This window comes from Patiria miniata, unplaced genomic scaffold (assembly GCF_015706575.1).
Source record: "Patiria miniata isolate m_02_andy unplaced genomic scaffold, ASM1570657v1 HiC_scaffold_1, whole genome shotgun sequence".
Classification (NCBI taxonomy): domain Eukaryota; kingdom Metazoa; phylum Echinodermata; class Asteroidea; order Valvatida; family Asterinidae; genus Patiria; species Patiria miniata.
The window spans coordinates 24301662-24325103 of record NW_024037047.1 but is presented as its reverse complement, the minus strand read 5'-3'; the positions used below and the strand labels follow the sequence as shown (position 1 = coordinate 24325103).

At 40.7% G+C, this 23442-nt stretch overlaps 1 protein-coding gene across 4 annotated transcripts in view; it reads left to right on the top strand.

Moving 5' to 3' along the window:
* The window catches only part of LOC119726352 (nucleobindin-2-like), a 35945-nt gene extending 12884 nt beyond the window's left edge, over positions 1 to 23061 (top strand). Inside the window, exons 5-12 of one of the 4 annotated variants that reach the window (XM_038198019.1) lie at positions 836 to 939; positions 2495 to 2677; positions 2943 to 3092; positions 4367 to 4462; positions 10082 to 10171; positions 12974 to 13135; positions 14965 to 15183; positions 22188 to 23061. In XM_038198019.1, coding sequence (XP_038053947.1) covers positions 836 to 939; positions 2495 to 2677; positions 2943 to 3092; positions 4367 to 4462; positions 10082 to 10171; positions 12974 to 13135; positions 14965 to 15183; positions 22188 to 22910 — 1727 coding nt within the window. In that variant the 3' untranslated portion in view covers positions 22911 to 23061. Of the gene's footprint in view, positions 1 to 835; positions 940 to 2494; positions 2678 to 2942; positions 3093 to 4366; positions 4463 to 4543; positions 4634 to 10081; positions 10172 to 12973; positions 13136 to 14964; positions 15184 to 22187 lie in introns of all 4 variants that reach the window. The other 3 variants (XM_038198011.1, XM_038198022.1, XM_038198030.1) reach the window with 3 other exon arrangements.
* Positions 23062 to 23442: the final 381 nt, after the last annotated feature.

The following is a 23442-nucleotide window of genomic DNA, read 5'->3' as shown; positions in this document are numbered from 1 at the left end:
TGTTTCCAATTATCGAAGCAATGGCCCGACGCTGACCTCAAAGGTAGGTATATTTTAGTTACAACATGATTCTTAGATCTGCTAACAAAACTAGCATTGCATGTTCACAAGCACATACATGTAGCAGCTGCTATACATGTACATTTCATAGCCTGCATTAGCTCCACGAAACACTGCTTGCACTGCTTTCAAAAAGCTTACCCAAAAAACTGAAATTGTTTGTCATCAAGAGAATGAAACACGCTTGAGGAATGTGGTTCAAAGTGTGACTGATGAGACACGTAGAGTGCGTTCGATTACTTTCCCCAGCTTACTCGCGCCTGCTCCTCCCCTGATGACAGACATGGGCAGTGGAGCTAAATAAATGAACGGTTTCGGGTAAAGTTTCGTGCAAGAGCTGGAAAGTTGAACTTTGACATGACACTGAGGCTGCATCCAAATCAACTGTCTAGAGCTAGGTATAGGTCCACGCCCAGTGAAAATACGCGGAGACGGGCTGACAATAGACGTAGCTGTAGCTCTGGAAGCACACGGCCTGAGGCGTCCACCGGACGTCACGTTGGCTGCCATGTTTATTGCATGGCCTTATGGGATACTTACATTTGTACCCAACTAACCGGCTCGGCGAGTCGGTCACTTGGGCCAGGCTCGAGTAAGCGCGAGAAGTCACGTGAGAGGTACGTAAATCGAACCCTGCTGCGCTTGCACAAGTAAGCGCGGGGGAAGTAATCGAATGCACTCATTGTGTGGACTACGTACTGTGCACAAGCACTCCCTCATTGGTGAAAAACAGCCAATGTTTCATTTTGTCACTGATTGGTGATGTGGTTTGTAGACAGCAGAAGGGCAACTCCTGAAGACCTCAAGGACATGCATGCCCATTTAGACATCCATTACAAAGCCTTCGGAAGCCAGGATCTCACCAATCTACTGAAAAGGGTAAAGTTAATACAAGACTACTGCTTAGTCATAAGAGCAGGTTTCAAATTTCAAATATAATCTACCTAGATCAGAGTATTATCCGAGTATTATTGTTGGTGGCTGTGTGGCGCAGTGCGTAAAGCAGTGCATAAAGCACTCGCCATTCACCGCTATGGCCCGGGTTCGATTCCCGGCTGGGGTGTTATGTGAGTTAAATAATAATAATAACAGGTTCTTATAGCGCTTTTAACTAAGATCAAAGCGCTTTACATTATAATTACCCCTAATCATTGGGCCAATTGAACATTCCAAATACCATCTCAGCTCCCTGGGGAGTATACATGTACAGCTCGATGCTGCCTGTTAGGCGCAAGGAAGCTAATTCAATCACAATAACCATCACTGCCCTCATAGGTACCCATTTACTCCTGGGTGGAGAGAAGCAATGAGTGACAAAGTGCCTTGCCCAAGGGCACACGCACCATGACCCCGCCAGGACTCGAACCCACGACCTGCAGCTTTACCCGCAGACCATGAATCAGTGCCCTTAACCACGAGGCCACAGCACTCCAGTTGAGATGGTCGTTGATTCTCTTCTGTGCCATGAGGATTTTTCTCCGGTTTTCCTCCTTCGCAAAAATCGACACTTTTGATCTGGCTGTGCTCCTTGGTCAGACATGGGTCGTATCGCGGCTGCCTAAGGCGCCTTTACATGTCTTTGGCTTGACCATGTTGTAGCTGTCATCAAAATTCTGTTTAAATTAATTTCATTTAATTTTTATATATTAAGATTAATGCCTCCCCCCACTTCCCAGATCCTTCAAAATCAATCAGATGGTTTTGGAGGATTTTGTAGGATTGCTAAAGGTAGAGCCCAGCCACTATTGCTCTACATGGGGCTTGATGCCCTTGAAACTTGGTAGGTACAAAGAGTGTGCCATTGGGTTCCTGCACAGTAGAGGATTTTTGTGTGTGTAGGATTGAGGAAGATAGAGTCAAGCCATTTTTACTTTACGTGGGGCTTGATGTCCATTGAAAGTTATAAGTTCAAACAATGTGTGACTGGGCACACAGTGGAGGATAATGTAGAATGCAGAAAGGTTTGTAGGGCTATTCCAGCTGTGTATAATGTCTGTAAAAAATTTTAAAAGCTAGGTCATTAAACCTTAAACTATAATTTTTTTTTCAAATCTTGTACATGTATATCCATCATCTAGTAATAGCCAATGAGATTACAGACTAGCAGAAGTTCGGGATCATTTCTCTGAATAATAGACCATTAGCGTACTGTGGCCATCTTGATATTTCTCACATTCAAATCAACGTAGCCAAAACGAGGCTGGAAGGCAAAATAGCCTGGTTCCGTTTTGCACGAAAAACCTTATCATTCAGTACTGTTATTGTATGCAGGGAACAGGACTGAAATGGTGACAGTGTGATAAAGTTCTATTAGATATCATGGTTAATTGGCTCTGTCACAGACAATCCGCGTCTTTTCATAATCTGAAATTGCTCCTTAGCAAAGTTACCAACAGAGTTAGGTTAACTGAGACATCTTTTACTTTCTCCCAAGGCTACCGAGGATCTTGACAAGGCAGACACAGAGCGCAAGGAGGAGTTCAAACGCTACGAGATGCAGAAGGAGATCGAGAGACGACAGAAGCTGAAGCAGATGGACGAGGACAAGAGGAAAGCTGCGGAGAGAGAACACGAGGAGAGACGCAAGAAACTGAAGGAGAAACACATGAAGCATCCGGTAAGAAAAGCAGCCAAGTACAGTAGAACGCCACTAGATAACATTCATACAAACATGACTGAATTGAACAGTTGACAAGAATTATGCTCTTTAATACAGAGTATTGTAAAAACAAATTCAATTATCGACTTGAATGTCAAGAGTATTGACCTACTTTTCACCTGGTAATCCTGGAGACTTATAGCAATAAAAAATGAACATGCTGGAAAAACACACCTATAAACACAAAAAATTTAATGTCAAATATTTTGTTGTTTTATTTCAGGGGAGCAAGAAACAGTTGGAAGATGTCTGGGAGGAGACAGACCACCTAGAAAAAGAGGATTTCAACCCCAGGACCTTCTTCAAGCTTCACGACACCAACGGTGACGACACACTAGATGCCTTTGAACTAGAGGCACTCTTTGTCAAACAGGTGCGTTATTGCTCTGGTGTATCCTCAGTCCTTCTGATTTGAGGCGTGTGATCGCCTAAAAGCTTCTCGAGAAGTGCGAATAATTGCAAGCCTGAATCCCTCTGTACCTCACACCTCGGCATACATTTACGAGGTTATCAATATTGCATGCTGAGCGCAGACTTTGTAAACTTAAACGCCATTGGCCGAAACCATGTCATGTTTTTGTCATCGGCCAATCAGCTTGCCTCACACAAAACACGGCCGTGGGCTTAACAAAACTTGACACAATTGTGACCGTTTTATTTAATTTAGAGCAAACTTTACCTCTTATTTGACCTGTGTTTATTTTTGAAAAAATCACACGCCTAGAAAAATCACACCTGGATTTTTCTATGGTATGAAAAACAACTAATCAAACAACAGCAGTAGAAAAATCACACGCCTCGAAAAATCACATGCCTAGAAAAATCACACACCTAGAGAAAATCACACACCTAGAGAAAATCACACACCTAGAAAAATCCAGGTGTGTCTTTTTCCACACGTTTGTGATTTTCAAATCAGAAGGACTGGATCCTGATTGGTTCCATTCTGTGTTCTCTGCTCTTCTTCCTGTCATACATGTATTTTGTGCCGTAATTTTATGTAAACTTCCCTGTACTGTATTTTGCCTTAAAGCTATAGTCCATCATTTGCAGCTATCCGAAAAGTAACTGGCGTAATTATTGTTGAAAAACGTACTTGGTTGAAAGATAGTAAGGGTACTAAACTTCCTGTGAAATTAGTCTTTCTGGCAAGCTGTCATTTTGAAGTAATCAACGAAAGAAGTCCTTTCCAACGTTGCTCCTTAAGACGCACCGTAGGGAATTTAAATTTGTAGTCCGTTTTGTTATTCGGCGAAGCGCCTGCAAGCATTGGCATGACGCACACGCACGCACGGTTGCTATAATTCGTCGGATCAGTGCAAGACATCGCGTAGCTGCAATCGGCTCAGTGAGAACGTGCCTCGGACGCTGAATTCAGGCCCAATTCGAAACATGATTCAGCAACGTTTGATTTGCAATTGAGATCCTAGAATGCTGTTTTTTTTTCGGAATATACAGCTGAAGCTGAGCTGAAACTTCATCAGGTTAGTTGTTCAGCACCCTTCTTTAGATTTTGAGCACTATTGTTACTTCAAACGAACAAAATGCACACATTACAAATAATGGACTATATCTTTAACCAATCTCCGGTTAGAACCACTAACGTAGACGTTCCACCATGCTTGCATATTTCCTGCCCGTTTTTAGGTACGCAAGCATTACGAGTCGTCCGACAAAGAACATGTTGACCCCGTAGAAGTCCGAGAAGAAATATCCCGAATGCGAGAGCATGTCTTGAATGAGGTAATGTAACCGTTTTCATGGCGATCGATGGGTTCAAACCACACCTCTTCTTTTCGTCTCTTTTGTCTTGTGTGTGCGCAGGTAGAAAAGATGTACGCCGATCGCGGAAACGGTGACCCGATTGAGAAATTGGAAGAGATTTCTCGGATGCGGGAGCATGTTATGAATGAGGTATCTGTCATGTGATCACCCTGCTTTGTGATTGGCTGCCTTTTGCCATCTTGCTGTTGTCTGATTGGCTTGAGGTTTGCACTTGTTTGACAGTGTTATAGTCAAGTCCATTTCAAAGAATACTAAAGTACAAGGTGATGTAATAGGAATCATTCCTATTAACTACATGTAAGGTGTATATGGACCGAGGACTTTGAAATAATCATTATACGCATACCTATGATACATTTAAATTTGTCAAAAAAAATTATGATTCCTACCCATAATCAAAAGTGTAAGAACTCAACATGCACTGTATTGCCGAGCTGAATCAAGTCCATCACAAGTCCTCACAAGTTCTTACAACTTGTAACATCCTCAATAGACCATCCCAAGTCTTAACAAGTCCTCACAAGTCTTTCACAAGTCCTCACAAGTCCATCACAAGTCCATCACAAGTCCTCACAAGTCCATCACAAGTCCTCACAAGTCCTCACAAGTCCATTACAAGTCCATCACAAGTCCATCACAAGTCCATCACAAGTCCATCACAAGTCCTCACAAGTCCATTACAAGTCCATTACAAGTCCTCACAAGTTCTTCACAAATCATTACAACATAAAATACAAGTCATCACAAGTTTTGTTTCAGATTTGGACTCGACTGCAACACTGGTGTTTTGTGTTGGTTTTTGATTGGCTTTCCGAGCCATCACACAGCTGATGTTGTTCAGCAAGCTTTTTGCCAACTTTGGCTACTTTCCCCAGTGCATGTTGCCTCTCTGTTGCCTGTAGTTCTTACATAATCCCTGCTGCGTGTATACAGAAATACTTGTTCAGCAAGCAAACAAAAAGGCAAACAGGAAGTTGGGGGTTTGAGTCGTACCTCGCAAGCTCTTGGTCAGCTCTCATTAAGTTAAGTCACTGAAGGGTAAAGTCCATTTTTATCATTGATATCTTCCTGCCGAGAAGTTCTTTCAGAAACAGCTTTGAATTACTCTCCACCCAGAAATTGACGTATGCTTACCATATTTTCAAGTCAAAACAAATAGGAACAAATCGTCACTGCACCACGAAGTGACACTAACCTCGAAAAATCGATATTTTGCGATTTAGATTTTTTTCCTCATTTGTGATTAATTACACATAATCTTTCACCTCAAGAAGTTACTAAGCGCATAGTTAATTAGTTTTGTCAAAACATTAATTAACATTAATTAACATTTGCAACTTAATGGGTCAAAACCGGAAAATGCGTTTTTAAAACCGGAAAATGTGTTTTCACGAAGTGTACTAAACCATTCTTTCGCGTGTAAAGTGCCTGCACACTACGCGTCAAAAAATGGGTTTTGCGTTTTCACGAAGTGACACAAATGTCACGTGATATGCGCGACTCATTTCTTGCGTTATCACGAAGTAGCTCTAACCCATTAGCTAATACACGTGGTTAGCGTCACTTCGTGAAACCTCGAACACAGCGTAATCTGAATTTTGAGTTTTCACGAAGTGACGTTATAATTAATTAGTTTGATAACTCATTAATAGTAATTTATTTCAATGAAAATCATACATTAACGTGTCATTCAAGATCCCAGCTTCCAGACAATGTAAAAAATATAAATTTTGAGGCTAAAACGATGTTCAGATCACCGTTTCAAATCATCGCCAACTTATATCGCTTGTATCTCGAAACACACATTTTCCACTTTGCGGGGGTTAAGGTCACTTCGTGGTATCAGTGACGAAATATGTGTACGTTTTTTGTCAAAGTCAGGCAAAATTTGGGCAACATGTCAAAAACTTTGTTTTTATATGTATTCACCTACCAGTATTAAGCTTAAAATTGTTAATATTTTTAGTGCATGCACATCTTTTATCTCATGAACATTTTTCACCGACAGCGGGCGACATCACAAAGGCCAGTGAAACCTATAGCCATTCATATGTCAACCTCGTCCCCAGTGCTTACTTTATTTCCAACGTTGTTTCCAATAGTAAACCCTGGATAGGAAACTTCCTTCCTGCATCCTGATTCGATACCGCAATTGGCTAGAAATGGATTTATATTGTGTACTAGGTGTTGTTATTCACAACGTGAAGTACGTATTTTCGCGATCATCTGCCCACGCCTTCTCGAAAATATTCATTTCCTTTCCAGTTTGTTAATATTAATATGAAATGTGATACTGCATGTTGTCTCGTTAAGATCGTAACAGTTTAATTAAAATAAAATCATGTTTTCGTAACTCACGCCATGCTCGCGCTGCGACGAATTGATTCTGTTTTTACCCCAGACACCGCATACAAAAACAAACGCAAATGTAACGCACAGGCAGGCACTATACTACTCCTAATTTGCATACGTGTTCAAAAATCTTGCACATGCAAATGATCCAATACCAGGGTGAGAGAGCAGGTAGTGGTGGGCCCGTACTGCTCGACACCCTGGGTACGAGGTTGCTCATATGTCTTTTGTTTTTACCGTTTTACCAGCCAAGCACGTTTGCATTGTGGCACACAGCATGCTTTTTATGTTTAGTCATTTGTTCGTCCATGATGCACGCACACAGGCATTCAGCATGTTCAGTTGTATTTTTGCCTTTGGCTTAGCTTTAAGTTCTCATTCTTTTCAAGAAATACAATTCTTTTCCTTTAATAAATTTTCAAATTGTATGTTTTCATGGTTTTAATTTAACAAAACAAAATCTGTTTTCCTTTTTTTGGGTGTCTGCAACCCACTGGGAAAAAAAGTTTTTTGTTTTGGGCACAAACAGATCTGCTTTGCGAGCAGACTGGCTCCCAGTCCGTACATTAGTGATACTGATTGAGGGGTGGGAAGTTGGGAACCAGCCTACCCCTCGAGAACCAAATTATTGTCTGGTACATGTACTTTAACCAATAATTTGATAACTAAACGTGGGCCGATTTTTTTTTTATCGATGTCTCATTCAAAAGTGAATAACTTGTGTATTGCAAAGTCCAAACAGTCGGAACACACACTAAATTGCTACTTTTTTTGCACGAAACAGGTGTTAGTGTCATTGTGTTTAAATGGTGATATTCATTGAACAGATTGAGCAATTTCAGTATTTTTTTTCCATCTAAAATTAGTTTCTGAAATTGGCTTTCCAGTCATTATTACTATTATTTTATTGATTATTATTACGTTATTGCTACATATTTGTTTAACTATGAAATATATTTTTGGGGGTTTGGGTTCCAGGTTACGCCACGTTAATGCTTGAAAAGCAAAGTTCTCAAATAATATGTTTAGTTGTTCCATAAACACTGTGTGAAGTCTCAAAGAGATGACATGCTGTCTCCTTATGACAGAATTTAAATCTTTAGTTTGCTTGATCATGTCACTGCCATTTTAATATTCACTGCACAAAACAGCCATATTGTAACCAAAGTGAGGTTACACTTGCAAAGCACAGACGTGCACATCATTACTGTGTAAGTTGCTGAGAAACTTTTTGAAGTGGACTGCACAATGCATTATTTGTTTCTGACTGTACCAAATCCCACAAATCTAATCAGTGCAGAATTGCTTGTTGAACATGTCATTAGTTTTAACGCGCGACAAACTACAGTGGAGACTCGTTAATACAAACACGTTCAGACCTAGCCAAATTGTTTGTTATATCAGAATTTTGTATTAAGAGGAACATCAGTCCCATTCATTGTGCACATAAATGCACAGTCAGGACCAAGGCTTTATGTTTGTTTTAACTAGAATTTTGTATTAACAGAGTTTGTACTAATGAGAGTCGACTGTACTTATTCATGAATGTTTATGCTCTTTGAAAGTTGTAGTTGAGTCAAAGCACAAGTCACTTCAAAAGTAATAGGGGAACCCTAGGGGTGTGCATTTGAACCGGGTCCCCGAGTACCCGATCACTGACATCAGGAACCAGTTCCAGATTATGGTATCGGGTACCCGTACCCAACTTTGGAAATAACCATAGAGCTATATTAAATTACTAGAGTGCTAACTTCGTGTACAAAGTAATGCCTGCTGGGCGCATCCATGTTTGTGCACAAACCTATGGAGACCTAGACATTTTGTACGGCTTTTGTACGGTTATTTGCATATCTGCGTTTGTATTCCATACCGGTGCGTTATCGAAGCCGATACGCCCAAAACTGAAACGCACGATCATGTCATTTTGTTCTACGCAAACAGCGCAACGTGTGCACGGCGCGCTACAGATGCTTTTTGCCGTCACGTTTTTTTGAACCGTCAATGATGCACTTAAGTTGTTTGCGTATGTTCTACTTGCGCGTTGCATGTAGAGTACACTTTCAAAATTCAATCCATCTAATTTCATTATGTTCTACAAACACGCACATGAATTCAAAAATGTCTGCGCCCAGGACGGCTTCAAAGCATCTCCGCGCGCAGAATGACGAGTTAGCGCTCTAGTAATTTAATATAGCTCTATGGAAATAACCTAATAACTTCTAAAACAATGAAAGAAAAACATCTGACTCAATAGATTCTGCACATAACATGTCTATGAAATGGGATTACATGTAGATGATTTTTGAATTCAAAACTTAAATTCACTTTTTTTGTGAAAACAAATTTATGGCCATTTCAAACTTTTAATGTGTTAATGAGCAAGTTTAATCCCATTCATAAGATGGCATTTGCGTCAGGGCGATGTAAATTCAGCATTGGGTTTAGCCCTTCACTGAAGTGACGTATTAATATAAACACTGTATACTCAGAGTGTTGTCCAGAGTGATTGTGAGATAAAGATCACTCGGCTGGGACTTGAACCCATGACCTCCTGCTTACTAGTCTTACCACTCGACCACTGAGCTTGCCTGGGTCGGCTGGCTGGTTCCAATCTGATATAGCAGCGGGAACAGCAACCAAACTGTTCATAAGATGAATAGTGTTTATAAAAATGTGTGGGTGAAGGGCAAACCTAATAATGAATGTAAAGTCTCACCTGCCTAGATCCAATCAAATCCTCCAAGAGGTGATAGAGGATCTTGCAAGATTGAGAGAGGTCCAGCCCAACTGCTGTGCCTTCACATTGGGATGTGAAGACCCTGAAAAGTTTGAGTTAGTTTATGCAGCTTAATGAATGGGGGGTTTGCGGTAACACCATGTGAATAACAGATATCTCTTAGTGAGTTGTGTGGTTCTGAGAAGAACCAGTTGGTTTAACTCAACGTTTTGAACAGTATGCTCTGCTCGTCATCAGGAAGATGAGCAGAGTATACTGTTTGAAATGTCAAGTAAAACCAGCTGATTCTTCTCAGATGACAAGCAAAGCATGCTGTTCAAAACGTCGAGTTAAACCAACTGGTTCTCCTCAGAACCACACAACTCACTAGAGATATCTATCATTCACATGGTGTTACCGGAAAACCTCCCATTCATTGATTATGTCCACCATGCAAACCCTCAAGTTTTATTTCTGCAGCTTACCAATCAATTCTTCTTCTTTTTCAGATCGACAAAAATAAAGACAAGATGGTGAGCAAGAGGGAGTTTCTGGATGCGACACAGGCTGAAGATTTTGACGAGGACAAAGGCTGGGATGTAAGGAAATGATTTGTCTATTAAAGATAAAGCTTGAGGTCAAACGTAGATAAATTTCATAGAGTTTGGAACTTTAACCCTAACCGCCCTGAATCCTCCAAAATCCTTTTTGCAAATTGGAGGAATTTGCAGGATTAAGGTTACATGGCAAAAGTGCGTTGCTGATTTCGGAGTACTCACTTTGTCAAGGTCTTGGGCCAGACCTTGTGTTGTTTATGCTCAGCCGTGCATAAATTTAGTCCTTGATTATACTTGAAATCCTCCGCACTGCTCCAGGATGTCACTGCCTCTGCCTCAGCCTATTGACAGTCATAGTCGGAGGATTTTGCAGGATTCAGGCAGTGGTCGCCCCTCCATGGACCATATTCAAGAAATAACAGAGGAATTTGCAGGATTGAGGCTATATGCTATTTTTCCACGAGGCCAATTGGAGGATTTGGCAGGATTGAGGCTACATCCTAGCAAAAAGGCCTAGGGAGTTAGGGTTAATTAAAGTATGTGCTAATTCGGGGAACAAAATTGGAAGCCTTGTTTGAGATAGCACCACGTTCGCGCTCATGCCGGACGCATTGTTAAAGTTAAGACGTGCGCGCATTTTGCTAACCCAATTGGTTGAAGGAGCCTGGAGTGCATGCGTACCACCTGAGCGCGACTCACTCAGATAATGCCGCTGTTGCAGAATTTGTCTATAGTTGTTTAGGCACCACATGACAATAGGGCTCATTTAGTGACGGCCATTTCTGTAGGAGAACTGCAACTGCGTATTTTACGCAATCAAACACGCATTGCGCAGTGTTGAAAATGTTCCAAACACGCGCGCTTGTTGCTCGAAATGTGTTTGAAATACGACGCAGCCGATGCGTGTTATGCAAGTTGACGCTCAAAATGCCGATGTACGTGGATGGTCTGTAGGAAATGACGTCATTTGAACGAGACCAATACAAATGGTTCATTAACCGTCAACAGTTCCAAAACGCTAGCCTCACCAACCACTTCAGGATGGTGTGCCAAACAATTCACGCTTCACTGCTCACAACTTTTCATGGGTTTGAATAAGTTCCAAATTTGTTTGTCAATTCAGTGGTGATGCTTGCACGTTAGTCTGTTATGATAGCATAAGCCTTGACTCTAGGGTATTAGTGGCGGATGAACCTTTGAAGTTGGGTATTACACCCACATCTTTGTTGGGTGCATCCAGGGTAAAAATGCCTTCCTTTGTTCACAGCTGGACTGGTTGGCAAATATCCCATTGTTTTAGAGGGCCCCAAATGATAAAAAGAAAAGTCCCAAATGATGTCATGGATGTGGCTAATCGTTCGGGGCAATTCTATGGTGGTTGGCAAACCATTTGTATCGTGACGTTGGCCCTTTTTTTGCTTGGTAGTGAAACCATGAGGGTTCCTCATAGTGCACAGGAACTGTAGCCTGGAAGCCTAAAAAAATATTGTAGAAAGAGAAGACGAAGAAATATTCAGTTTTGGAGGTGGGAGGAACATTACATTCCCAGGAAAACCCATGGAAGCATTTGGGGACTGAAAACACAGTCCAGTTAAAGGGAATATACAACCTTTGCAAACATCGAAAAACAAAACTACCAATTTTTTACGAAAAACCTTACTAGGATGTTGGTAAATGACAGTCTAAAGCATCCTGTAAAATTATGGCACCTGGTGTGAAGTCATTTTCAAGAATAGTGGTATTTTTGTTTAAATTTCCAACGGTGGTCAGCCGACCACCGTTGGAAAAACCTAACTATTTTTTAACTACTGCTCCAAATTTACCATTTTTTTTTTTCAGTCCAAATTTTGTTTGCTATTGGTCACATGTTCATGAACCGGTGCAGGCCAGCTAGACTGGTTCCCTTACCATACAATTTTCCAGCATCTATAAATTGATCCATTTTATCTTTAGTGGAGTCAGGGAACCAGACTATTTGAACATTTTTGTTTTTCTTGGTTTTTCCAGCATTTTCGAACACAAAACTTCCAACATATTAGTGTAACAATATTTTGATCTATTATACCGGGTACTAGCCACTCAAATAATTCATTTCTAAAAATTACACCAAAAGCCAATGATGTACATTCCTTCCAGTTAATCTGCATGTTGGCTTGGACAGGAATTGAACCCAGGTCACACAGGTGGCAGGTGAGGAACGAACCACTGTGCCAACCTGACTCCTTTGTTTTCAGCTTGACGGATATTGTTCAGTGACCTTAAATGACATGAGTATCACATCTAGGGCTGTCCTGAATATACCAAGTACTCAACCGGATATTTAAATAGCTTTTTGCCGGTTTATACATTCGAAACCAAAAAAACTATGCAGGCACACACACAATTGTGATTTTATCAGCAAGTTGCAGTGCTTTATTGTCAGGTGCCACATTTTTTGTCTGCGATATTTTTTGTAGACGGCGGTTCATGGTTCACATCCTTTTAGCAGGCCAATCCCTTTTTACAGCTATAAAATACCAACTGCAAAACACTCCAGCCCCCATATCGATTGCCGCACGCAAATTTTAACTGGCTTGCTCTTTGTGCAAATGTTTACCAGCGTAGCACCCAGTTGCTGCTGGCAGTTCCAAATATCTGAATATTCAAACAAACGCAGTTTCGAGTAATCAAATACAAATTTTGAAAATGCACAGCCTTAATCGCATCTTTATAAAGGTGATGCATGTACCGTACTGTTACACTTCTGTCATTTGAGAGACATTGGTTGGCCTAGAACCAGTTACTTTATACTGAGTTGGCAAATTGTATTTACATGTAGTTATCTTTCTTTATTTTGGGGGTTAGGACTTGGAGGATCAGGACATCTACACGGAGGATGAACTGGAGAATTACGAGAAGAATATACAAGATGAGATGAGGAACCTCAAGATGAGGATGCAGCAGGAGCACGATCAGTACAAGCAGAACAAACAGGGACAACCTGGAGACCCAGTCGTCATGAGTCAGGTAGGGTTCGAACCTCCAATATTAAAAGTAGGGAGTTAAAACCCAGTGGCCAGAAGAGACTTGAACTAAAGACACGGAAGTAAGGGAAATGAGTCAGGTGGGATGTGAGCCTCGATGTTACATGGATGAGGTTAGAACCTCAGGCGACGAAGTCAGGGAGATAGGTGGGGTGAGATTGGAACCTTAGACGATACAATAAGGGAGATTGGTTGGGTGAGGTTTGAACCTCAGACAATGAAATAAGGGAGATGGGTCGGGTGAATCTTGAGCCTTAGATGATGAAATGAGGGAGAGGAGTCAGATGAGTCTCAAACCTCAGACGATGAAATAAGGGAGATAGTTCGGGTGAGATTGGAACCTTAGACAATGAAATAAGGGAGATGGGTTGGGTGAGGTTTGAACCTAAGATGATGAAATGAAGGAGATGGGTCAGGTGAGGTTTGAACCTCAGATCATGGAATAAGGGGAGATGGTTCGGGTGAGGTTTGAACCTCAGATGATGAAATTTGGGTTATGAGTCGGGCGAGATTTGAACCTCAGATGATGAAATGAGGGAAAGGAGTCGGATGAGTTTCCAACCTCAGACGATGAAATGAGGGACATGGGTCAGGTGAGGTTTCAACCTCATATGATGAAATGAGAAAGATGGGTCAGGTGAGGTTTGAACCTCAGATGAGGAAATGAGGCAGAGTAGTCAGATAAGTTTCAAACATCAGACGATAAAATAAGGGAGATGAGTGGGTAACATTTGAATATTACATAATAAAATACGGAAAATTGAATAAGTTGCAGATCGAACAACAATATCAGAATTATTGTGCAATATACAACAGGAAACCCTAGAATAACGTACTTTTTCCACTACTTAACATTTTGCCCACTTGATCCATGTCCAGTACCCTCCTACATTAGACAACATCATCAATGTTCTTCTAATATCTATCAGTATTCATGTCCCAGGGCTACTGTTTCTGCCATGAGCACCTGTTTTGACATATTTTCTCACTTACAAATTAAGGGTAGTGAGGGTCTCTTAACATACCTTGATAACACTTCAATTTCCCACAATATACATGTTCCAGGGCCATGTACTAGTGCCAGGTGTGATTCGTGTATTTATCTCAATATAAAAGCAATTTCGGTATTTAATGACCCGAGGTCATTCGGGATAACATTGCTGACGTGATGTAACGTGATGTTACGCGCATGCCCATTCTGCTCGTTATTGACACACAAGCATCGTGCGCCTCGCGCGTTCATGCGCCTTGGATCATTTGATTATCCCGAATGACCCGTGGACCATATCGTTGTGCACATGGCACAGTTGAAATACTGAACTGGCTTATTCAAAATAATGAGTGATTCTCCTTAACTCCCTAGGGTGTGTGAAAAATTATTTTAAGATTGGAGGATCCGTGACTGTCAGGGTTGAAAATAGCCTCCTAGAATAGACAAACAAGCACTATTCCAATATATCCAGTAGTTCTTCCTCCACCATTTCAATCGTGAAAAGCAATAATTTATCAGATTGTTCCAAATTACAAAGTATCCATGATCAGGGCCTCCTTCAGTAGAAAGCATTGAACATACTCCAATATAGTCTTCCCCGTGATATTCATGTTCCAGGGCCTTTGTCTAGTCTACATGTATATTTTTTCATGTTTTTGCAATTCAAATTAAGATCCAACACTAACCGTCAAAGTATCTCACAGTATCAATGTTTAGACACACGGTTTCTAACCCCATCACCGATTATCCATGTCTAGGGGCCTCTAAGATTAGACAACATCACCATTCCTCCAATCTATCCAACAATATCCATGTTCCAGGGCCAAGTTAAGCTCGATCCCAAACAGTTAGCTGAAAATGCTATCCAAGATGCAGCCGATAGGGAAGCGGAAAAATTCCACGAGACCAACGAGCAAATGAAAAACCTCGTGGATGGAGTAGCAAAGCAAGTGCTCGAAGCCCAGAAACAACAGCAAGACAATATACAACAACAACAACAACAACAGCAGCAGCAGCAACAGCAACAACCGCCGCAGCAGGTAAATGGATTGCGACACAATTGCGACATCACTAACTCATTCTGCGAAATAAACTCACACGAGCTCCCTGAATGCATACGTGTAGTGATGTGTGTCACTTCCTCGGTGAAGCACAGCCATTGCAACCTGACGTGTTACTGCTGTAGACTGTCACCCGTCTGTTTTGTTTTTGTTTTTTTCACTTCTTTTTTTTGTTTTTGTTTATGTTTATCACACACAAAAACAGCTCGGACATTGCAAATTTGCGATAAAACTTCAATCACGTAATACAAAAATTGCAACCATGCCCTTCAGTTTCTTATCAAAAACTCACCTTTAAATCTCTTCATTTCATATTGCAACACGACAAGCTCGCTATTTAGTTGCTATAATTCAATTCAAAAGTTAGAAATGCCTTAGTATCATCATCATTTCATCATGGCAAGCTGGCCATTCTTTCAAATTGAAAATACCCTGGAAGCACAGACTGGTATCCACAAACGTTTGACTTTTGCGTTAACCTTTTTAACACAGAATTTGTTTGTAATTTAGGGGTTTTCCAGTCTGCCATTTAGTGCAGCAAAAACCTTTTACAACACAGCAAAAACTGAGTACATAAATCCCTCCGTTTACCATGAAACATTAACCCTCCTATGGAAACATGCATTGTCAGCCTGCAGGCATGCAACTTTTCCTCAGATCAGCTGATTTCCTTCTTTTTTACTTCCCATGTGTGCCATTGAAAATAGAAAAACACTGTACAAAGTCTGGGGAAAATTTGAATTTCCTCTTTTTTGTGATTTCCCAGTTGCATGCCTGCAGCCTGGTTATTACTTGGGTCAATATTGGTCAAGACCCCCATTGGTTTGAAACAACTAACATCACTTTTTTATAGAAAACAGCAAGAATGTATTTTAACACATTTGATCATTAACCCTAACCACTCCCAACCCTTCAAAGTCCAACTGCATGATTTGTTGGATTCTATTGGAGTGAGGACTGCACTAGTAAACTGATTATGCTTGACATGGGTTCAGGCATACCACCATATTCAGAGTACAACAGTTTAGTTGTAGAGTTTACCATATGGTGTTGGATTGTGCAAGAGTGTGGACGGTTTCTCGTAAATCACTCAAGGGGGTTAATGCATTTGAACGACCCTATCATCTACACAATCTACATGACCATCATTACCAATGAATATTCATTAATCATGCGACATTACTAAGGGAATAACAGTGTGAGGAGCCGGTCTTCACTGCGTGATAATGACCGGGTTTGGGGGTGACCGCTGTTAATGGACCGAGACGAATTAACAGCGGTCACCCCCAAACCCGGTCATTTTCACGCAGTTGAAGACCGGATCCTCACACTGTTATTCCCATTAATAAATACCTTTTTAACGAAATAAACAGTTAAAATGCTCCAATTTTGTGACTTTTTCCGGCGATATTTCCAGACTTTTTCGTGTTCATGTTCATGGGCCATATTTTAACTTATACGTGGTACCCTGTCTTTTCAGTAAGCGTTGTTATATACACCACAGTCGGGCCCAGGCTGCGCTGGACAATTGCAATGTCTTCATTGCGTACGCGTACGACTTCTGCTGCCGTAGCCAAACAAATTACAACAATGTTTTCATATTTTTACCTTATGGAGGAAGCTGAATTTCATTTACACATTCCTTGTGTCCAGAATTACAAAGATGCTTGGTTTAGGAAAGGTAAATATGTCGATGGGCAAAGTATTTACAGAAAAATAAATCGTAGATCTACGCTTTCGTCGTAACATCCCGAGTATAGTGCACTGCCGCTGTACCATGTCGTTTCAAAACTTCCTTACGCGCGCGCACCCATAGCAACTGTGTTGCGTACGCACGCATCAGTCTCACGCGAAGGTGGTTGAGCACATGTGCAGTGCTGTATTGTTACAAGCTGCCGTATGACTGTTGTAAATTTGGCCAATCATTGCCTTCCATGGGGCTGGATCAACGCTGGTTCAGGGGCCATTTATTCGCTTGTTCTTTGAAGCCGGTCTTTATATCACCGTTAATGCCCGGCCACGTGATCGAGTCTCGACCATTCAGAAACCATCAACTCTCCAAGGTATTTATTAATTTGCAATAACTATATTTCGTGTATAGAACATGTCACACCATAATGACGTCTGTCCAAAATGTTGTTAAACTTGTTTTCTTTCCTAATGTTGTTTTCTTTGTTTTTATTTATGTGATGTGAGTTTTATTGAGAGTATCTTTCTCTTCTTGCAAAGCTTCGCAACACAAGAAAAGTATCTCATGCCTTCTCATTGATAGTTTTTTCTTAAGTTTCAATATTTGTTTCTGTCACTGATATCCCTGTCTGTTTCACAGTAAAAGACAGTAATAAGCACAATCCTTGCTGGCCACGGAAGTTCTACCCTTGTATCACTGCCCTGGCAAACTGAGTCAATTTTGACACTCGACCACCAATCAAATTGTCTGCCTGGACTCTGTGGAGTATGTGACATCTGAATATTCATGATTGAATATTCACAATACTTGATCTACAGAGCGTGTTTCATGAGCCTTTTGGGGCATTTTGTTTTAGGCAACAAACAATATGGCGACTCTTGTCCGACCGTACTGTAGATGAGTATGTGAGCTGGACAGCTTTTATAACAAGCGATCTGATTGGACAGAAATTGTGTCAATCCATATTTGGAAGTGTCATGAACAGTTAATGACGTGAGGTCAAAATAGTACATAATGTGAACTCGGTTTTCCAGGGTAACGTCTTACATTTGTATGAAGTACACGAGTGAGACTACCCTGGCTAGTGAGAATGTACATGTAATGCACAGAAGGAGCTAAAAATGTCGCAACAATAAACTTAATCTTTTCACTACACATGTACTGTCACTAACACTATAGACCCCTCCCATGTGACACCATCTTTGTATGAAAATTTACAACTGTGTATTCAACGCCATCAGGTACGTGTGCGCATAGCCCAATAAATGTGGCCTATTTACTGGACTGCCTCCGTAAACATAGGCCACACATCCACATGTACAAAAACGTGTCGCACTTTGCCAAATTTTGATTTTCACATTTAGGCTTAGTTTGTAGTGGTTTTTTTTTGCTTTAGAAGCATACATGTACTCACCCTCTTTATAGGGTAATCAGAAAGTGCTACCTTTTTCAGATGTCTATTTTTCGTGAAATTTCCAGATACATTTGCACACGTTTGCGTATCAAAATTTCAACATGAAATTTCACAAAAATTAGACATCTGAAAAAGGCAGCACTTTCTGATTAGCCTTTAAAGAGGGTGAGAATGCTTCTAAAGCAAAAAAAACCCCTACAAACTAAGCCTGAATGTGAAAATCAAAATTTGGCAAAGTGCGACACGTTTTTGTATATGTGGATGTGTGGCCTATGTTTACGGAGTCAGTCCAGTAAATAAGCCACATTTATGGGGCTAGTGTGCGCAGTGTGCAAAATGTTCTCAACACAAATTTCTTAGAAATACAGCGCGGTACAGCCGATGCGTGTAACAAAAATGCCAATGCACGTGACAATCTGTTGGCAGTGACGTCATTTGACATGTTTGAGAGACCTACTGGTCAAAGGGGCCCGGAGTGCATGCATACTACCTGATGCGACTCACACAAGCCTGGTACCACTGCAGAAAATGGCCGCCGCCGGATGAGTCTATACTATAAAAGTGATTTTTCTTTCTACAGAATGAGTAAAAAAAAAAAACCAACCCAAATGTCAGGACCATTGTTTTAGTGAAGTTCTGCATGTAGCACTTTCAAAATCTAGGATATGAAAATCCAATTCATAAGCTTGCTTTTAGTACAAAAATCATTCGAATCATTCATGTACTTTTCAGGTTATGGAGTTTTAAACAATACTGCTGTTTTAAGGTTCTGTCCATGGATCATAAAAAGTTCAGTGTTCTTTCAGCAAAACGAAAAACAAATCACATAGGAATGTGTGTGAATTGTTTTCGTTTTGCTGAAAGAACAGACCACCTTTTTTGCGATCCATGGACATAACCTTAAAACAGTGGTTGTGTTTAAAACTCCGTAACTTGAAAAGTACATGAGTGATTCTAATGATTCTTGTACTTAAAGAAAGACTATGAATTGGGCTTTCATATCCTAGATTTTGAAAGTGCTACATGCAGAACTTCACTCAGACAATGGTCCCCACATTTGGGTTTCGGTTTTTTTACTCGCCCTGTATGTGTGTGTATCAGTTGCTCATGCAAATCAGGCTGCTATATTGTAAAACCTGCTTTCTATGTGTGTTAATCCAAAACAATTTTCCTGCAAATTGGAAAAGGTGGTTAAGTCCTCTTATGTTCTTTTACGCCTAGCAAGATATTCGTTGAAGAAAGGAACTGTTTAAATTTAACTGTCGTTTTATTTATTCTCAATTCAAACTCGTCAGTAATTGGAAACAAACATCAGGTAAAGATCAATTCTGATATTCACACTTCAGTCAGCGTTACTTTGTTTGCACGCTTGCTTTGCACTTGTTTCAATGCCAGACACGGGCCAGCTTTTGTCCGCTGTGTTCGCCATGTTGCCTTTTTTTCCAAGAGCTTTCTGTTTGTGTTCTTGCCGCAGAAAGCTGCATGTCAAGCGTTCAACTTTTCTCTGTTTCATTTTCCACTGTAAACAAATAATACAAGAGTTTACGTTTATATTTTGTTTATAATACTATCAAACTAGGAGGGAATTTTTGGGTTTATTTGCTGAACTGGTTATGTTGGTTAGTGGGAGAACAGTTCACACAGTTTTGTTCCGTAATTGTAGGGACCACACACCTGTTGAGCGATAGTTATTATGGGGACCGAAAACACTATGGGGACAGCAGAAAGTCCCCCTAACTCGGTCCAAATTTCCCTAATAGAAAACTTCCCCATAACGGGGTGTCGGCTGGGGCTTGTTATGTGCTCTGACACACATTTCTTAAATATTTTATTTTCAATCAAATTTTTGGACAAATGATAACATTTAGTTGCTTACCTTAAATTTTGTTTGCATATATTCAAAAGTTACTGCTACATGTATGTGTTAATACCAAAGTTGACCAAACTGCAACAATCTACATGTATGTTTTGGTCTCATGATTTCTTTTTTCTGTTTTATTGTTCTCTTAAATTGGGTGCATGTTCAGCACATTGTAATACTGCTTTAAAGTTTGTTGTTAAAACTTGTGCACACGTTTACAGTGCTGTTGCTCAGATATCAGTTAGCATGTTATTATTGTCACAGCACATACATATGTTGTGCATCATAAGTTCACTTTTCACTTTCACAGATTTGAGACGAGTTACTTCCAGACACTTGCCACTGTTCACTGTGTACATGTATTGCTTATTTTGAGTTGATTGTCGTTCTGTTTTTTTTCAATATTTTCAACATTTCAGCTGTTGCACCTTGCCTGCTTGTATTGATTTTTGACAGTTTTTATTGCAGAGCTTTCATTATTTTGCTTATCAATGTTGATACATGTATCTTCAAAAAAAAATTGCGCTATGGTTATCAAGCTGCAACTATATGCATTGTATTCTGCGTTGTATTCTGTGTAGTATTGTGGATTGTATTTTTGGATCATGGTATACTTGTTTGGTCTACTGATGTTCTGTATGGTACATGTACTGTATTCAGTATGGTTGATTGATATTCTTTTTGATGTTCTGTACGTGTATGTGGTATTCTGTGTGGTAATGTGCATGGTTTTCTGTATGGATTATGGTAAACGGTATGGTTCATGTACATGTATACTGATATTCTGTATGGTATACTACATGTACATTTTGTGGCCTATTGCTAGCCCCATAAATGTGGCTCAAATGCTAGACTTCCTCCATATTAGTGAGCCACACACTGGTGATAGACAAGGTATGAGGAAAAAATGTCTTTGAGGAAATCGAAATCAGTATTTTATTTTTCTTTCACTTGAAAGTTGCTATGGAAAATACTTACCTGGTTTATAATAACCAGAGAAAATTAAATTCTCTTTCTGTAGATGTCCAGTTTTCCTTTAATTTTCTGGCGAAATTTGAAGTGAGTTCATCCAAAACAGATTGCAGGATTTTCAGTATCCACCATAGTCAATATCAAGTGAAAAAAAGTCCTGATTTTGATTTCCTGAAAGACACATTTTCCTCACACGTAGCCTATCACCAGCATGTGGCTCACTGATATGAAGGAAGTCCAGTATTTGATTCACATTTATGGGGCTAGCCTACATTGTATTGCATGATATACTCTATGGTATACAGATACTCTGTACAGTGTACTCTGTACTCTGATACTCTGCTTAAGGTACAATGTACAAATACCATGGAGAATTTAAAGGGGGAACATTTACTTCGGTATTTTAAAATTGTATCGGATAAAAAAATATGCCGTTAGACTATTTTTCTGTGTAACACCATACATTCTACCAATATTGTCCATTACGTCCAGTGGCGCACCCAGGATTTGGGTTTTTTTTGGGGGGGGGGGGGGGGGGGGGGCTCAAATTTCTTTTAAAAAAATGTTGCCTGAAAAAGTTTGGCCGCAGAAAAAAAATTTGATATTTTTTTTTGGGGGGGGTGACTATTTTGACGTTGGTGGCGCCACTTACACCCCTATTATACTACTTGTCAAATCGTTGGACTAAAAAATAAAATATAATTGGGGGTGGGGGGCCTCAAGCCCCCCCCCCCCCCCCCCCCCCCCCGGGCGCCACTGAATACATCTGAAGGTAACTTATTCAGTTCAAGGTCCATACTACATTGTGTAATGATTTCTGTAGAAGTGTATAAAAACATCGTGATATGAGACCTCTAACTTGTGTCATCTCGTCTGGCACCCTGGCTTACTATAGCAGTCAGGAAGTAGCCGGATTTGTGGTACCAAGCTCACCAATACACTAGTGTTGATATTGAAGTTTTGAAGAAGCTGCTTGTGTGCAGCTCTTCTAGTGTCTGGCTTTTATGTTAAATTGAGTCTTGTTTTTTTTGTTTTCGTCTTTCTAGCAACAAGCACAGTTAGATGCCCAGAAACTAGCCCAACAAGCCCAACTCAAAGCCCAGCAAGAGCAAGCCCAGAGAGCCCAACAACAAGCCCAATTGACGGCGCAACAAGAAGCCCAATTGAAAGCACAGCAAGAATCCCAACAACGAGCACAACAGCAAGCAGCTCAACAGGAAGCCGCCCAACAACAAGCAGCTCAACAGCAGGCAGCCCAACAACAAGCAGCTCAACATCAGGCAGCCCAACAACAAGCAGCTCAACAGCAAGCTCAAATAAAGGCCCAGCAAGAAGCCCAACAGAGAGCACAACAAGAAGCCCAACAGAAAGCCCAACAAGAAGCCCAACAGCAAGCCCAGTTGAAAGCTCAGCAAGAGGCCCAACAGAGAGCCCAACAAGCCCAGCAACAGCAACCACCTCAGCAGGCCCAACAGCAAGCCCAACAGCAGCAGCCACCACAGCAGGCCCAACAACAAGCGCAACAGCAGGCCCAACAACAAGCCAACCAGCAGCAACCACCTCTAAACGCAGCCCAACAAACCCAACAAGCTGCCCGAGATCAAGTCAAACAAGCGCAGCTACAAGCCCAGCAGCAAGCCCAGCAACAAGCCCAACAACAAGCCCAACATGCCCAAATCAGAGCCCAACAAGCACAACAGCAAGCCCAACAACAAGCTCAGCCGGGTGCCCCAGCCCCAGTTGGCGGCAACTCACCAGGATCCCAATAATTCAAAACCCCTTTCCCCAAACATTCCAGGACCTTTCTTTCTTTTGGTGGAAGTATCTCAAACGTAAAGAACTTATTTTTGTAATTGTGGCAATGTTTATGTCGGGGAAGGCTCAATATTGACTCTCTCAAGATTTTGCGGGCCTTCTTCAAGTTTGATACAGAAGCTAGCCTTTAGTTGGTGTTCAGAAAAACTCAGTTTGTATGTTCTTTTTGGGGGTTGGAGCATGTTTGAAGTTTTTTTTTTTTAATCCTTCAAAACATATGTGGAAATGTCTTCTAATTAGTGTTGAAATATGGAATTCTTGATGCCTGTTAGTGATTTATGATATCCCGATTTTGTGTTACAAGTTCATCAGATGTTTACCATCCTATTTTCAAATTGTGGCAAATGTCTATGTAAGAAATCTGTGAATTCATCTCAGTTTAATGTTCTATTCCAGTTTTGTATTTCGCTTCAGTTTCGTGAGTTGCCCCTCTTTTTGAGTATGTCTTTTTTTTTGTGGGGACATAAGTGGTGTTAGAATACTATG